General features: G+C 24.6%; 2 protein-coding genes across 4 annotated transcripts; both read right to left on the bottom strand.

Annotated features, from left to right (window-relative positions):
* Nucleotides 1–696: 696 nt before the first annotated feature.
* LOC132931312 (sugar transporter SWEET1-like) lies at nt 697–5,284 on the bottom strand. Of its 3 annotated transcripts, none has more exons than XM_060997378.1 (7): nt 4,990–5,284; nt 4,722–4,813; nt 2,679–2,756; nt 2,490–2,613; nt 2,264–2,419; nt 1,150–1,269; nt 697–1,092 (listed from the first exon to the last, which is right to left on the bottom strand). In XM_060997378.1, the coding sequence occupies exons 2-7, from the start codon at nt 4,787–4,789 to the stop codon at nt 1,003–1,005; spliced, it is 636 nt and encodes a 211-aa protein (XP_060853361.1). In that variant the 5' UTR covers nt 4,790–4,813; nt 4,990–5,284; the 3' UTR covers nt 697–1,002. The 3 variants fall into 3 exon arrangements, with proteins under 3 accessions (XP_060853361.1, XP_060853359.1, XP_060853360.1); XM_060997376.1 differs by having other exon boundaries at nt 4,875–5,283; XM_060997377.1 differs by lacking the exon at nt 4,990–5,284 and having other exon boundaries at nt 4,722–4,868.
* A 1,142-nt stretch (nt 5,285–6,426) lies between these two features.
* LOC132931424 (uncharacterized) lies at nt 6,427–8,842 on the bottom strand. The gene is made up of 6 exons (XM_060997421.1): nt 8,226–8,842; nt 7,547–7,793; nt 7,259–7,478; nt 6,941–7,191; nt 6,762–6,861; nt 6,427–6,639 (listed from the first exon to the last, which is right to left on the bottom strand). Exons 1-6 carry the CDS (start codon nt 8,441–8,443, stop codon nt 6,521–6,523), a joined length of 1,155 nt encoding a protein of 384 aa, XP_060853404.1. The 5' UTR covers nt 8,444–8,842; the 3' UTR covers nt 6,427–6,520.
* Nucleotides 8,843–18,574: the final 9,732 nt, after the last annotated feature.

Raw genomic sequence — 18,574 nt, 5'->3', positions numbered from 1 at the left:
GTAATTGCATAACTAGAAATAAAGATGTTACTAGTATGTATTATATAATAGGTAATAATAATAATAATATACAAATCTTAATGTTGATGCGTAGGTACCTATTGGCATAAATTAAAATTGTGACCCCTGAACAACGCTGTCCGTGGGTTTGGAGCATAGGCGTGCACAGACATTGTTCGCATGGTCTGCGGCTAATAAAATTTGCCCACCCCCTTTTTCATTTTTTCAAAATTAATTTTAAAAAACAAGTCCATACTCCATTTCGATATCGTATTAGCATTTTTTAACTACTTACCAGTCCAAATAATGAACTAAGACATTGTTCATGTGCCCCCAAGCATCTGGCCGCAGGGTATGCAAGCGCATACTCTGCATACCCTGTGCTCACGCCTATGGTTTGGAGCTATTGCCTTAACTAATAATATTAAAATAAAAAAGTAGTCAAGTGAGTAACGCTCTATAGAATAGTGGATACCAAATAAGTCACTAAACGGATATGTTAAATTTAAATTTAATGATATATCATTGCATTTGAAATATGAAAAATGATTTTGAACTGTTAGCTTATTTATAGATTAGTAGGTACATTTTATGAAATGTTTTTGATATAACTGCTGAGAACATTTTTATTAAAAGATATATAATATCTAAAATTGTATTCATGATTTTAATAATTTTAACTAAAAAACAGTGAAATAGGTAACTAAATTAATTTAGTTTATTGGAATGATTTTGATTATTTGTATAATAAGATTCAGTAAATATAATTATATTTAAAACAAAAAATGACACTGGCACAAAGTTAATATCTAGTACTTTAACATCACATTTTGGAATTTAAGAAAAATACATAGGTAACCTGTAATTAACTAATTAATTATATAAGCTAGTACTCAAAATAATGGAAATGTAAAGATATTATATAAATGTAATATTGCAGGATGCATAAGATAATCACAGTACACATAAATACATGCTACATTAAATAGGTAACTATGTTCATTAATCACGTTTCTTGCTTTCTGGTTTTGGATATTTGAATATTAATCCCAGTTGTATCAAACACAATATAACAGCTACTATGTTTTGAACCTAAAAAAGAAAGACGTTTAGTATAAATGCACGTTAAAATAGGATCTTTAATTATACCTTGATGAAAATGTTGTCTATTAACAACCCATATATTAACCACAAGAATCCAACAAAAGCTCCAGAAGCAATCATTGGAAAAGGTAGCATTGATGCATCTTTATTTTTAATAATATTATTCTGTAAAATAAATGATAATATATAAGAAAACATCAATTTTTATTAATTATTACTAATTACTAATATTACTAATATTCAATAGGTATCATTCTCTAGCCCAGCGTTTCCCAAAGTATGTTCCGCGGAATCTTAGGGTTCTGAGAGACAATCTCGAAGGTTCTGCCAGATGTATGTGATAATTGAGAAAATTATTTTATATTATTTAAAAAAAGGGGGTTCCACGAAACACAAACTATTTTTCAAGGATTCCGTGGTCATAAAAGTTTGGGAACCGCTGCTCTAGCCTACAGAGAAGAACTAGTTTTAAGTAAGGGATGTATTATTTCTCCTTAACTCTGACATACCAGTCAACATGCTACTACATATATGCAAAAACGGACACATTTTTGTTGAAGCACAGATTCCTTCTTTCGTGTGCCAGAATATAGAATTGACTATGAATGCTGGTGGTAAATTGATATCAGTCTCAAAAACTATTTGCATGATAAAACAATTAAACACATTATAATCAAAATATAATTAATCTAGTTTTAATTTAAAATTAATTAATTTTGTAATGTACTGTGCAAAAAGGGTATACAAGAAATAAACATGGACAATGATATTTTTTGCAAAAATAATAATAATAAGACAATTTACCTAAAAACTTAAATAGCTATACAGGTTTCTTTATGAGGTAATTTTACTTAAATAATATTAATGGAGTCAGATCTAGATAATAAGTGTGGAAGGAGTTCATGCAGAGCTGTGCAAAGAGAGGGGCAATTAGGGCAAGTGCCTCAGGGCGGCAAAAAAGCCCCTAAAGCTCCCCCTTAATGTCTGCCTATGATTAAGGACGCCAAATATAATTTATCTAGGGCACCACTGATGGTTAACACAAGATTTAACTTATTCTTAACATATGATTATCAATCTATATTGATATTTGATCATTCCCTACCCACAATTACACATCCTAGATCTTCCTCTAAATAAAGCACTTAGAATAATTTACCAAAGAGAATAAAGGAGATCCAATTAGTGTTAACATTAATACAGTGAGAATAACTCCAAAACGGTATTCAATCAGTTTTTCATCTTCAATTGTTGAATATCCCCATAATACACCAGTGAACAATGTAGCTTTTGTTAACATGGAAAATAATGGTTTCTATAAATACAAAAGCAATATAATATTTAGAAAAACATTAAATGTTTAAAAATAACAGTAATTTATTTACCGAATCAGCAGTATAAAAATAAAACACTAAAAAATAAATCAAGTTCAATATAAATCCAAAAATGTTAACTGGTATAATATTAGGATCATTCATGAGTATTCCATTTTTGATCATAAGTATGGACCTAAACAAATTAAATTAAAGTGAACAGATGAACAAATAAATAAAAATTATCAATACAATACTTACATAGCCATACCTCCAACAAAAGGTGTAGGATCAACATTCTTGGTGCTTTTATTTTTTATTATATCTCGACATATAAGACTGAAAAAGTGAAATGTAAATTATTGAATTTTAAAAATGTATAGCCAACCAATAAAAATATTGTTGTCTTATTTTATTAAGGTTATAATAGGTAAGCTATTAGAATAAGATAAGTTCAGTATAACTGGACAAAAAAAGGTTTAAAAAAATATATATTTTTTTAAATACAATATAACATTAGTTATATAAATTAATATATAATATGCAATACAAATACATTCTAGACTAATTTATTTATCATTGAACGTTTCACATTAAAGTTTTGATAAAGGTTTTTAAATAAAATAATTATATTTAAATAGAATTAAAGATTGATAAAATCATATAGTATTATATAATTATGTTAAGGATATGTATTTGTCAGAAGTTATATAAATGGATATGCTTTGGAATATATTTAAAATTAGTTGACACCAATACACCAACAAAATAACAAATATTTATTATTTAAATATCATACATATTTTAAATTAAACATTTACTGCATAGATATTCTTTTAAAAATATAAATTTATTTTACTGAAATTCTAATCTATGTACTGTCATTGTTTATAGTATATTCAAAATTATTTTATTACTATTGAGTATTGACCTATTTACTATTAAATTAACATATATCGTAACTAGGAAACTTAAATTATTTTTAAGAATAAAAATTTTTTCTTGATTATTTTTAATTTTTAGAGTTTTGTGCTAATTTTGAAACTTTTTAAGATATTATTACAATTTAGTTTTTTTTTTTTTTTTATCAATATCTGTTCTATTATATAAATAGTTAAATAAACAAATTAATATATTTTTAATTATTACTAATCACATACTAATAATTTGATTCTTTAAATAAGATTATACATGAATTTAATTATTTTATAATCCTTTTTAGTTAACAACTGTAAATAGTCTTCAAAGTTCAAGTCCACGTAATAGCACTATTAATATAAATGACGTTTTCCTCTTTAATCAATATTATACTTTAATACATGATTAATAACCCATAAGATGTCATGAGATTATTCTCTGTATTATAGCACATATTTTTGCCATTTAGGTACTTCAATTTTATTGCTTAAAATATTTTTTAAGTATTCATTTAAAATACTTAGCTCATTGCTTAATTAACTATCAACACTTTAAAATATTAATCTAAGTCTTATTATTGATTTAGCAGGTTAATGATCTCAATATTTTCTAGAGCCTAGTATTGATTTCAAAGGCAACTAATTTAAAATCTACATATATTATTACATTAAAGGTAACAATACAATATTGATTCTACTGAATATAACTTTTGTGTTGTACGCTTTTAGGAAGGCGACATATAGTACTAGAAAAGAACAAAAAACTGTCAAATTACCTATATGAAATATTTTTAAATATATTTGTTAGGTAGTTGATGAAAATTCTTATAATTTGTTCAAATATGCATAACCATTTAACCATCGATTAAATATATTTAAAAAACATGTTTAGATGTTTTATTTTTTTAAATTATTTCTATATGTTACAGGTAATTTACACTGTCCAGTGTCCGTAACATAATTTATTTATTGTTTAAATATAGAACAACTAAAATATGAAAAAAATCAAAAAAAAAAGGCAAAGGAATCATCATATGAGTAACTTTACTAATATACTAAAATTAATGTATTATTTTACTGTTAAGAACTTTTTTAATAATATGCACTTAGGTAATAAACTGGAACCTAATAGGAATTAAAATGTTATATTGGTTTATATGAAGTATTAGTATAATTGAAATAAAATACTATTTTAAATTATGTAATGAACAATCAATACTTAAAACACTGTGAAGTATAACATTGTATGTTTTTGAGAAATTTTTTTTCAAAAAATAATAATATAATTTAAAAATATAGGCAACAGGGTTTTAAAATGTGTCCAATCCAATTATCAATATCAAATATTATAAAATACTGAATATTTTAAATTAAACTATGTACTTACACAGGAGCAAAGAATGTTCCAATAGTTGCAATTGCTGCACATTTGCCAACAGTGTCTGTGAGACTCATATTTCAATACCAGTTATAGGTAGTCTAAAAATTATGAATAATATTTAAAATTTAAAAACAAAAAGTTATGGTTTTAGATACCTACCAAGAGAAAGAGTTCAAAATACAATAAGCTAATACAAAATAATTAAAAAGTGAGCCAATAATCAAATTAATATAGTTAAATGAACGTCATAAACTCATAATAGTAGTTTATATATTTATTTATACAGGAACATTAATTATTGAAGTGGCCACCGGACCACTTGTGTGGTTGACCTTCGAATGTCGTGAGGTTTTTTTCATACTCCGGAAAAAAATTGTTTAAAATACTCCGCGAGTAGGAATAATTGATGGATGATTATGAAACGGGAGGTGTAATGTATACGAGTAATGCTCTGAACATCCAAAGCATATAGAGTCGGGTGGGATTGTGTCGATTGACGAATGTGAATGTAGGCATAAAAAAAGCGGAATACCAATATATTTTTATTGTTTTTATACCTATTACTGGTTAGTGAATAGTGATTAGACACCTATACTTACTTATCTTTAATCGTGTTAGACACCAATCGGACGGCAACGGCTGTAGATAGTACTATCTACAATATTACAACCATTCTTAAACACTACTGTCTAGTACATAATTACATAACGTCACTACTACCACAATAATCTATTCTGTGATAGTACTACAGATCATGAAGATTAATTCGTGATCATGACACACAATTTATATTCTATGATCATACACGGGGGTGTTTTGTGTGTTCAAACACCCCTCGAAATACTTGGGCTTTTGCATAGTTATTTAGTATTTACTTATTCAATTTGATCAAGAGATAAGTAATCTAAGAAATATTTTCTAGTATGAACTTAGTGTTAAGGAAATTGAATTAGGAAATAACTTAACAACGTAAAAAACAAAAAAACCAAATAAAAGAAATTTTTAAAAATTGCGTTATGATGAAAATAATACATTATTTCCATTTTTTCTCTTGTGGTATTGCTTCATGGATGTTTAAAATCTAAAGCATCAAAGTTAGTCTTTGATTAATTTTTAAAAAATTGTTCATTTTTTATTTTTTTCAGTCCTTTAATGGAAAATTAATGAGTGGTACTAGTTTTTTCTAATATTTGTGACTTTGTAGATTTATTTTATTTATGTGATAAAAATGTTGCAAATGATTCAAAAATTTACAATAGTAAGATGTCAAGATTTTCAGGAATACAAATACTCCAATTTAAAATTATGAATATTACCAAATAAATTTCATAGGCTTTTTTTTTAAATTTCAATTTTATTATGAGCATTTTAAAAATATGCAATTTAAATTATAGCAATTTTAAAATAAAAACTATGAAATTCACTAAATAAAAGTATCTACTGATTACACCATTGCTCTTACACAGTAATAGAAAATAAAAACACTATCTATGTTTTTAAGAAAATATTTGTTATGGATTAAAATAATGTCGTTATTATTATAAATCTGTTGTTACACACTGTTTTCCTTTTGTACTACACATAATAAGCTATGTGAAAGAGGACATGTTTTATAATTATTTTTCTTTTTAATTAATATTATATATACTTGTTATTGTGCGAGTCTTTAAATTAGAAGTTAGAACTTTAAAATATAATTTTAAACAAAAAATAGAGATAATTTGTCAATTTATATAAAACATGAACAATTCACTCATACATGATACATTGATAATAAAAATATACAAATAAAACAAGCAAACAGATTAAACAAGTTTAAAAATTTCAAAAAGATCATCAAATTCGACTTCACGCTGAGTTCCAATATCTTCTTCATCATCCATTTTGAATTTTGGATTAATTGTCATAAATTCTTTAATTCCAGCTAAAACAAATTAATAATAAAATAAAAAAATAATAATCTAACCATAACATTTATGTTCATAAGTAAAGTAATAAATAAATAATATCATATTTTACCAAATAATAATTTAGTTATCAACTTACAAAGTACTTGAATATGTAATGTACATTTATAAATGTGATCTAAACGTGCAGTTATAACTGATGACAAATGGGGTTCACCGCATTCATTCATGGACATAATCTGTAATCATATAAAACAAAAATATGTTAAGCTTATAATTAAATATATTTATATGCGGAATACAATAATAAAAACTTGCTTTGAATTGTAATAAATCATAAATTTGTAACTCAGTAATATTTGTTATTTTTATCTGTGACATGTTCTTCCAATCTACAACTAACATATCACAATGTTCACTTGTGATGCTATCACTAGATTTATTGTTTTCATTTTCATTTTCAGTGTAATTCTTATTTTGTGTAGAAGTTATCGGTGTGCATGTTTGACCACGTACAAATACTGGAACTTTGTGGAATTTAATATTTAATGGTTTTTCATTTTTCCAAACTGAAATTAAATGGTAAGTAGTAATAATGAATTTAAAGTAAATTTTTTTTAAATAAATGTAACATACTAGGAAGCTTTGTATCTTTTTGTTCTCTAAAAGTCAGAGCTGGAGAGTCACAACGAAAAACTTCTCTTGTTACTTCAAGTTTTTCTTCTTCAGAATGTATGGAATGAGAACTATCTTCTTGATTAAGATTTTCTACATTATCTAATTTAAAACGTTTGTGCATTTTACAAGTCTCCTTTGAGGACACAATAGAAGTTTCAGATAACGAACCCACATAATCCTGAAAAATTAATTATTTTTTTATAAGATAAGTATAAAATAAATTATATTACGAATTAAGAAAATTACCTTTTCAACAGGTTTAAGGTTTTTTTTATTTTTTTTATGTGTCCTCTTGCGTGTTCTTTTTTTAGGATTTTTTAATAGTTCAGATGAAGTTGAATTTTCAATATCATTAATAGGTTCTACAACCACTTTATGAAAGGGAGATAAAACTCCATTGGTATTATTAGGAATCATATCGTCGTCTATAATAATTGATTCAGTTTGGGTGTATTTTGGTTCATCATAAATATTTCTTTTTTTCACTATAACACTAAAAAAACAATTAGGTAGTAAACTAACTAATAATAAGTATCATTTATAAGCTACTGATTTTAGTTTGTTACTGGTTATAGCAGGGTAAATAATCTCTCAGAGTATTTATAAATATTTAGCTTTAGGTCATTATCTGTAAGACAAGTCAGTAATACCGATTAGCTTATCATAACCATTACCATAACATTTAATCATGGTAACAAATTTTAATTTGAATAAATTTTATTTATAAAGTAATATGCAATGTACTCATACAAGGTAAATAAAATAATTATATGAATACATACATTAATAGTTATTATAAATTACAAAATAGCAATTTTGAGTGGTAATTTTAAAATATTTTGTATTGTGAAATTTTTTCAACCCACACAAACAAATCTAAAAAAAAAATATTATGTGATCATTAACGGGTTAAAAGTATACTAACGTTATTTCTTCATTTTCATTAATTGCATTGATATCATCTTCATCCAGAAACGGTACATTATCAAAACATAATTCTATATCACGAGGTTCATTTAACACTTTTTGTACTTTTTGTTTAAGTTGTTTTATTAATTTAATGTAAGTCATGTCTATATGAAGCCAATAAATGGCTGGATTCCTATTCGGTGTCAGTTGCAAAAGGTTTAATTTAATGCGCATTTTAAAAAAAAATATATTTCAATTACTATTTAATAAAATTTAAAACTAAAATTAGTCATTCATAAATGTAGTATAGCTTAAGTGAATCTAAGAAAAACGATTGAGAAATTTATAAGTTTTTAACAAATAGTTTAATCAGTAGCCACTTTTATGTATTTGTGTCTGATGACAATAAACTTAAACAGTGAAGTAATGGAAATCAATTAAATGGAGAAAAACATTTAAATAAAAGTCAGTCAGTTCCACTGTATACATTTAGAATTTTGCAGACAAAATAAGAATTAAGAATACACGAGTTACAAGCCGCTGAGCCGGTGCCCGGTAGTATCAACATGCTTCAAATATTTCAAAATAATACCGACAGACAACAACAATACAACCACGGTTGTATTATCTACCGCTATTCTTATCGCCGTAGGTGAACACTGAATAGAGAAATCACTAGCAGTGGCGACACTGTAACACGCACGATAACTGTGTTATCATAGGAAAATTTCGAAAAAAATCCGTTACTATTATACCATTGTTTTTTATCGACGTGTATTTACCTATGTGATAAAAAATTATAATAATTATTAATTATTAATAACAAATAATAGTAATGCCATTTACGTTAGTTAAGGTTTTAGACAGATATATTTTTATTATTTTACATAATTTGAGTGTAGTATAATTTGTTGTGTTTCATTTCGAACGTTTTGGTCGTATATTCTGAATAACATAGTGTTTTATTGATATTTTTAAATTTGTTTTATGTTTTAACAATAAGTCGTAACACCCGTTTATTTCAAAATTGTGCGCCGTCGTAAAATAACAAATCAATATGGCTCCCACGTCAAAAAATTCAAGAAAATCTTTGTCAACGAAATGCCAATTGCCTGGTAGCACGGCAATTGACAAAGAAAACGCGTTCTTACATAGTGTTAGTGAATTTCATAGCAGAATTCGGCGGAGAGAATCGATACGACTCAAATATAAGGTAAGTACGCCTAAGTGTATCAAGTCTAAACGTAACATCATACGTATGTGTATGGAAAATAGTAATAATTACGAATATTGTGTATTTGTTATTTATTTTCGATTATTTGAGGAATTCAAACATTTATTCATTTTTTAGTACAACAAGTTGGAAAAATAGATTATTTAAATTTACAATCGTGTAGTTTAATTTGATAGGCCACTCGATGTGTATCACATCGGAGTATTTGTTGTAAATGGAAAATATTCTAGGTATCCCTTGGTAAAAAATTATTTACATTACTTTATTAAATTATTGCTGTTATTAAATTTCCGTTTCCATTATTGGTTTTATCTCTAAAACTTATATAATTTGATAGAGAATAACTAAATTAGATTAAGTGATGAATTATTATAAATTATTATTTATTATTATTAGTATAGTTACCAGGCGCGTACATAAAAAAAAATTGGGGTGGGGGGTGAAACCCCCCCTGTATATGCACCTGATAGTTACATATAAAATACACTATGTAAGTATTACTTAATTAAGTTAACATGTATTTTTTTGTTACCAATAAAATTAAACTTTACAAATTAATTTTATAACCTTGTACCTATTATGATTTCAATATTATTTTTTATAATATAATATCTAATATATATTTGTGATTTGTCCTACATGATAGTGTTTATATAATATTTATGTGTATTACAATAACCATTAATCGGTATTCAGTGAGTTACTTTTTGATATTTGTCTAGTTTTTATGTATAGAATTAAGAATCAATGTAATTATGTTTGACGTTTATAGTCTACATCTCTCAAAAAAAAAAATTACGTTATTAGTTGTAATACAATAACCTTGCAAAAGCGTACTGTGGATGAATCCTTTAAAAAGTTTCAAGGAAAAAATTTCAGGATTATTGTGAAAATATTTTATAAAATTTAAAAATATAAGCATTAATAATCACTATATTTGATACGAATTGTTGGCAAGTGATTATTGATAAGAGTAATATTTGATATTTGCTTTTAAAAGTCAAAATATTGTTATGACGTTTCATCCAGAAATGTGTTATCATTTTATCAATAAGGCCTGAAATTTAAATGCCCCCAAAACAATAAAAAATAATAACAAATGACTTTTCAGTTTTCAAAGCTTTGATGACAAAAAAAAATGACTTAAATTGGTTTAACTTTTAGAATTTTTAACACATCTTTATTTTAACTGAAGTTGAAGTAACTGTATTACAAAAATAAAATACTGAACTTTGACACTCACAATCTCGTTAATTCGAGTACCTATATGTGAACCTGAAGGTAATCGAAATAAACAAGATTGGTACTTAACTTCCAAGTCGCCAATCAGTTATTTGTTTGAGACCCGGTAAGACACTATAGGTACCTACATTTAATAATTGCTATAGAATGTAGATAGATAAAGACGTTATCGTTTCGTATATAGAACGATCGAGACTATTGATATTTGAAACGTATGAAAAATACATAAAAACTATGAAATCAAATATTGTGATAATATATTAACTACTTTAGTAGTTCTATTGATGTAATAATTTTAATTTTATAATTTCACTAAAAACTCGTGTATAACGTAATTAATATGCATTAAATTAATAAAATATTTAAAAATGGTGAAAAGTTTCATCTATTTGAAGTATCAGTGAAATGAAACATATTATTTACTTGGAATGAATTATCTTATGGTATTTTTTGTCTAATTAACTTGACATCGAAATCCGGATCTATATAGTTATTCTTATCATTTATCAGATAAGTGTTAAGCTCAATATTTACCGATATATAGAGCTATTCTGTAAATTCAGCTTTTAGTGCATTATTATTTATTTTGCAAGTCATTTTAAATTCATTACTAAGTCACAATTTACTACTATTAACTTAAGTACTGAATGTTTCTACTCTACATTTTTAAATTTTTTATTTAGAGCGTAAATTTAGTTTTATAATAACTTGTGATTTTAATTTTAATTTTAATAACAACATTGTGCCATGGTATAAAATATAAATTAATTTTAAATTATTTATTCTTTGTATCAAATTCTCAATATCAGATTCAAAACATATTGTACATATATTTTATTATATTTTTGGTAGGCTAAAAAAGCAATTTACAAAAAGTAAGTGTGGAACTGCATGTAAACACACATCTTGCACTCCCTCCCACAAATGACGTGCCTATACGAAAGACCTGACCAAACAACAAACATAATTAAACTATATACAGCAAATAAATATGCTTATACGCAAGTATAATGTCTCTTTAGATAATTTTTATTTCCAGCAATAAACCTTTGTAGGATTTATATTGATGTTTTAGCTAAGTTCGGGACTTTTTTGGGATACGAGTAAAATCAGTTTAATCTTAAAGCAATTCCGTAATTTATTTTCTTCTCTGTGGTTTTTGTTTTTAAATTTATTTTATTTATATAAAACAGTAATTAAAACAATAAGCTTAGAGGACAAATAAAAAAACGTCAGGTGTATTTTGATCAGAAAAAAGTTTAAATAGGTAATAATTTCCATTTGGACAAAAATATATAGTTATAATAGTTATAAAACATAAGATTATGAGATGAGAAACATTTAGATGGAAGTCATAACGAGCGTAAAATTATCAATTAAGAATTGTAATACAGGTGAATAAAAGTAATGAAATGGTATCTATAATCTATATTATTAATACTAAAGCTTAAATATTTTAAGGAACTTCATTTATATCTATCCTTATATTTGATTAAGTATGAGAAAGAGGAATATTATGTTAAAGTATTGTCACGGTAATATACTCGACCGTCATTAAAACCATTGATTATATAAATATATAGTTTTAAAATCAATGTTAATACTTTTAATAATCTTATAACTTGTGTTATTATTTATTTACATGAACTCTAAGATATTAGGTAAATAGTAAATACGTACATATACTATGCTGAGTTGTATGAACGATCATTAAACATTTATCGAATCAATATAGTGAGCTAATGGTCCTATAAACAAAATGCCAAGTTAAAAGATAATTAAATGAATTAGTTACAGTAATTTATAAGGTGCAAATAATTATTATTTTTATACTTATTTATTATTAATTTAATTTTTATAGTAGAGTTATCTTATAAAAAATAGTTTAAAGCTCGACATTGTCCGATTGATAAATACTTTCCCAGAATTGAAATTTTTCTAAACTCAACTTTTTCTTTTACTCTTATGTTTAATAAAAACATTTAAACAATTGTCCTTCATTTTTGAAAATATTTTTTTCATGGTTATTTTAAAAATGAAAAAATGGGAAGGTACCTATAGTGATATTTTAGTGAATGCGTGATAATTTTTTCTTATTGAATCATGCTGAGAGTTATGAGAGTACGTTTCCCTCCTTTTATGCCTACCACTAGCTGTGCCATCCACCGACCACCGACAACTGGTTGTATAGAAACAATTATCTATTGTAGACGTAGTATTTTCGTGTTGTGTCGAAATCGACAGGCAACGTGCGTAAACGTTATTTCGTTCAGTTTGTAATCTACGCTCACGTGCCTAGGTTATTCTTGGCAGACGATATTTTTCAACGAAAAATAATTCAAATTTATAAAATCTGATGTTTTACAATATAATTTATGTATACTTTTTTCGTAGTTTATTATGCCTATAATTAAAATTTAATCGTACATACGTATAAGACCTTTTTTATAAATTTAACTTCATTTTATGGCCAATTCATATGAATTGTAGTCCGTAGTAGTATGATATAATAGTAAACAATTTTGGTGCTCGTTAATGCAGTTTATTGTGAGTCCAGAATGTACAATATACGGTTGTACATAGTACACGAAGACACTTGCCAAGGCATGCAAATTGTCAAAAACTCTACTCAAACAATGAACATGCACAAGGTATTTAATTTTTAAAATATCTTTATTTCTAAATGTGTATAATATTACACACACAGTTGAATGTTTTTTTTTGTGTATGTGTTAAAATTTGTATCTCCAAAAATCGATTTGTTGTATAAAGTTACACGTTTAAAATATTTTTTTTTTTTAAATAAGCAAAAATTCATAAAGGTGTCTAAATAAACGAATTATAATAACATATGGATATTAAATACCTTATTATTGAATTATCTCACCTTTATTTAAAAATTAGTCTTGATAAATTATTTATAAGAAATTTAGTACGAATTTTACTAGAAAAAATTGAAAAAAGAAAAAAAACGGAAGGTATATTTTGATAAGAGAAAAGTCTAAAACGAATAGTTTTCATTTAGACAATAGGATATGGAGTAATAATAGTGGTTATAAGATGAAAAACATTTAGATGGACGCCATAACAAGTGTAAAATTGAGAATTGTTAATATATAGGTAAATAAAAATAATGAAATATAATAGACGATTGTACCAACAATGAAAATGTGAATAGGAAAAAGGAAATCGGATAGTTATTAATTCAAGGAAAGTGTTTAAAGTTATATAAAAAAATTCTATAGCTAAATTTAACTTAACTAAAGTTTATTTTGATAAAGGTTAAGGTAGAATATTTTAAAATATTTTTTTTTTGTTTCTACAACAGTATAGTTCTTCCATGATTATTGATTAGACATAACAGTCAGTCATAGTGTAAAATAAAGAAATACTATTTTTTTTAAATTATGCATATGATTGGAGCCCATTTCCTCTGTATCTACAGTATTATAATTATGTATTTTCAAGACGTTGGTGGGTAGCAAAATCGTGTGCCATCAACCTTTCACAGTCAATCGGTCATTTTAAACAATTGAATTATTATATTGCATTGTACTTCCTTCTTCTATGTATAGATATATCATATATATATATATATATATAATATATATATCTTTAAAACGAGACTATGCCTACTTAGTCAATAAATTAATACGATTATATTATTGTTAATAATACCGTTTTAACGATTATAATATTTATTTTTTATTATTTTGTGTCTCAGTAGAATTTTGTGCTTTAATAATAAACAACTAGGTGTGTTTAGGTACTAAGGTTAAATAATTATAAACATCAACAATCAACATATATACTAAAACTCTTAACAATGTTACTCCTAATTAAATTATTTATATTGTGATTCGATAAAAATCGAATTATAAATATATGTATAATCAATACGATATCCCAATATATAAATATAGTTAAATAAACCGACTAGGTAGAAAAACTTTTGTAAAAAAAATGTTTTTATAGATCTAAATTTAGATTGTATTTATTTTAATGAACTTATTTAATTTTTGTAGCGTTTATAAATATATATTACTACCTAGTCTCAATTCCTCGTTATTATAATATCTTAATGCATTTTTAGGTTGTTAAAATCTGTTTTTTATGAAGGTAGCTGGTATGTATTTCTTGTACGGATATTGTGAAAGGTAATGAGTTAGCTGTCGTCATGCAGCAGTAGATTAGGAGTGCTAAATTTTATTTTATTATTTAGATACGCCGATTCATTGATCATTTGACATAAATAACAACAGTTTTGTAAATATAACAGGAGAATAATATTTTAACTATGATGACATCCGTGTGTTTAATTGAATATTATGATTGGAATGCTGAAATTGTATCATTATGTAATGGTACCTATAAGGCTCTTGGAAGTCTACTATATACTACTATAGTATCTAGAATTCTATACGATGTACCTATATTATTTTAATACAACCGTGCATTGGATAAATCGCACAATATTCCATGACAAATCACATTTATTTACCGAGATATAAATGCTCTTAATAGGTATATGAGAGCGTGTAAAAATTGAATTTTTTACATTTAAATGTTTATTTGATCTACTTATTTTATTTTAAAGCTTATAATAATTCGTATATCTACATATATTCTATATAATATTATGTTTTTGCAGACTAATGCGTTTTTTTAATAGGTATATGTTTTTATTTAGGGTTTTTTCTCTGGCTAATATATTTTTTGAATTGAAATATTGTACTATTTTTAATTGATCTTATAGTTTTTATAAGTATGTAAATAACTTATCGATAATACACATTATACACATATGTTATAAGCTAAAGGTATTAATACATTTTTAACTCGATTAATCAATGACTTAATTTAGTTTTAGTCAATATGATCATTATATTATATTTTTTATGTTTGGTAGAACTTATAAGGGAATAAAATTATTTTTTTAAGAAATGGCCTTGTGTATAATTTTATCTAGTGTTAACACTGTGAACGACACGTGTACGTTTTCTCTTTTTTGAATTGACTACTGCGTTTTCATCTTCTATTTTTGTTATGTATTAAATAATAACGATCCACTCAAACAATAATAACAACATACGTGTGTGACAATCTTCATTAAAGTCCACTGACCGATTGAGCTATAGGTAAAAAAAAAATCCTTTATGAGTAATTTCAAATCAAAGTTTGAGGATTCTATATACCTTATATTATGTATCTAATAATTTAGTTTGTTTATTTTATAATTAAAATGTATTTTTATATAAAAAAAAATACAATGCGCAATCACTATCTGCAATATCTAACTATACTGTAAATACACTATATTATTATGTAATTAAATATTTATTTTATGTTATGGGTAGATACATCATACATCTAAGATATATATATATATATATATATATATATCCTGTTTGTTATAAATATGACAATAATATAAATTAAAACAATATAACATTATAAATTAAAGATTCGTGTAACAATGATCGCATATTAAGAATAAATATTTATTAAAATTCTCATTTTATTAAAAAACGTATAACTAAAAATAAATATCTTAAAAGAAACATGTAAAAGATAGTTATAACTTCCCTCACAAGATACATTATTTTTAAAGGTACAATAATTTTTTTTTAAATCGGCCTTTTTAAATTTATAATGTTGTGATTTATTTACATCAATATTGACCAATGTTCATCATAATTCACGACTGTTATATATGGTAATTGTATTATTTATTAGTTATTTTATTAATTGATAACAATTAACGAATGTTACCTATAGTTGTTTAGTTGTTATTAAAATTAAAAATGAATTTATTTATTTTTATCAAGACTAGTTACTATTTCCTAGTACTATTTTAGTAAATAACTAATCAATAGTTATTAATTATCACAAACAAGTCGTACTATACAATTTTTAATATACTAATATTAAGTTGTTATTTTTTTATTACACACACAATAGATAAAAAAAATATACGTAATCGATTATCCGATTGTTGACTATAAGATCATAAAAAATGTTATTGTTATTCATTTTCTATGTCACAACTGTTTGTAATCTGATTAGAAGACCTATTATTTACACAACACGAATAATATATATATATTAATTATATAATATTATCTACGGTACACAGATATTTATATGAAATGTTTTTTTTCTTGTAATTTACAATTTGGCTTCTTAATTTTAAAATTGTGTATCATGAAATCAATCGATAATATTACCTAAACATAATATGTTATTTATTAAAAAGTATTATTGATTCTAGTTATAATTATTGCGTTATTTTAATTGACACGTTATATCAAACTAATGTATTATACCATTTTTATATTATATATATTATACAATGTATATAGAATATATCTTCAATAATTAAATTTATAGGGATACTCTGAGAAATAATGTTAGATTTATTTTATAATTATTTTATGTATGAAAATACTTTTTAAAATTGTTTTGTTTATTTGAATTAAACGTATTAAATTAAAAACATAAGAAGTGTATAACATGATATGTTTGAATAATTGGTTTATTAAAATTGTTTATTATTCTATTTTATTAATAAATTGTTGAATGGGCATGAATATGTTCTTACACAATCGTTTTAAAATAAATAGGTTTAAATTATTTATTTTCCTCCCCAACTGTTTTTTATATATTTTAATATTTATATCCGGTTTTTTATTACTATTGTGTTTATTTTTTATTCTGAATTCATATTAGTTGTTTAGTGTTTACACATGATGTTTTTTTTTATCAATTGGTAATTATTAATAACTCTAGCTTATAGACCGGGTTCATATTACACCGTGTTGTTTCGTGTACCGTATATTTAATACACAGGTGGGTGATAAAATATAGGCAACATATTATACTTACAAGTTGAATATAATCAACCCTATATAACGGTAGTGAGAATCTGACTTTATTTAATTCATATCTTATGAATCGGAACTTGATTACGAAACAGTAATATTTTTAATTTTTTAAACACGTATTTAAATAAACATTAAAATAATTTCATTAATAAGTTATTAGGTATAATATGGCATTTTTTTTAAATTTCTTCACCTTAAAAAAAAAAGTAATATCTATTAATTTATTGTAAAACTAATTTAGTAAATATTGTTATATTTGTTGCGTCTCTTTGAATCTAAAACGTAATAAAATATATACCAAATATTTATAGTCAATATTATATCATCATATGATACATAAAATTCAATTGATGTTGATATACATATATAACCTCTACCTTTACACTATATACAAATTACATTTGTAATTTATTACAACATAAATAAATTCTTAATTATTTTTTTTAATATTTAGTATTTAGGATTTGTAATTTAAGATTCATATAAAGGTAAATTTATAAATTTATATTTTATTCCAAATCTTTTGTAAATTATAAATGTATCTATTGTATCTAAGATGTGTGAATTGAATCGGCTTCGCACGATTCGTAAGAAAGCGTAATAATTGATTAACTCTGAATTAGTACCTATATTTATTAAAGAACATAATATTTTAATACTTATATATTTACTCCTAAGAATTACACGTTTTACATTTTATTGAAAAGACTAGTTTTAAAGAGTTCAATTCTTCATCGATATATATATCTATAAAATGCATTATTGATTTATTTATTATAGGTATAAACACGATAAACCTATGTACAGGCTATATTGGCTATAATATGATAATTATATAAAATTTAATACTATTAAATATTTTGTTTGAGCTGTATATAGAGTATAGAGATTGCACGACAGTGCACCCCTTTCTATTGTTATACTTAGATACAAAACTGTATATTATCATTTTCTATAATTTATAATTCCTACTAAAAGCAATAACGATAGTGTTTTCAAAAAAAT

Source organism: Rhopalosiphum padi, unplaced genomic scaffold (assembly GCF_020882245.1).
Source record: "Rhopalosiphum padi isolate XX-2018 unplaced genomic scaffold, ASM2088224v1 scaffold1, whole genome shotgun sequence".
Classification (NCBI taxonomy): Eukaryota; Metazoa; Arthropoda; class Insecta; order Hemiptera; family Aphididae; genus Rhopalosiphum; species Rhopalosiphum padi.
This window is presented reverse-complemented; position numbering and strand designations above follow the sequence as displayed.

Coding starts and splice junctions, on each gene's coding strand:
- LOC132931312 (XM_060997378.1), bottom strand. CDS start 4,789: ATGAGTCTCACAGACACTGTTGGCAAATGTGCAGCAATTGCAACTATT. Junction 2,614..2,678: donor TTTGTTGGAGGTATGGCTAT/GTAAGTATTGTA, acceptor TAATTTGTTTAG/GTCCATACTTATGATCAAAA. Junction 1,093..1,149: donor TAGACAACATTTTCATCAAG/GTATAATTAAAG, acceptor TTTCTTTTTTAG/GTTCAAAACATAGTAGCTGT.
- LOC132931424 (XM_060997421.1), bottom strand. CDS start 8,443: ATGCGCATTAAATTAAACCTTTTGCAACTGACACCGAATAGGAATCCA. Junction 7,479..7,546: donor ACCTTAAACCTGTTGAAAAG/GTAATTTTCTTA, acceptor TTAATTTTTCAG/GATTATGTGGGTTCGTTATC. Junction 7,192..7,258: donor AAAAGATACAAAGCTTCCTA/GTATGTTACATT, acceptor ATTTAATTTCAG/TTTGGAAAAATGAAAAACCA.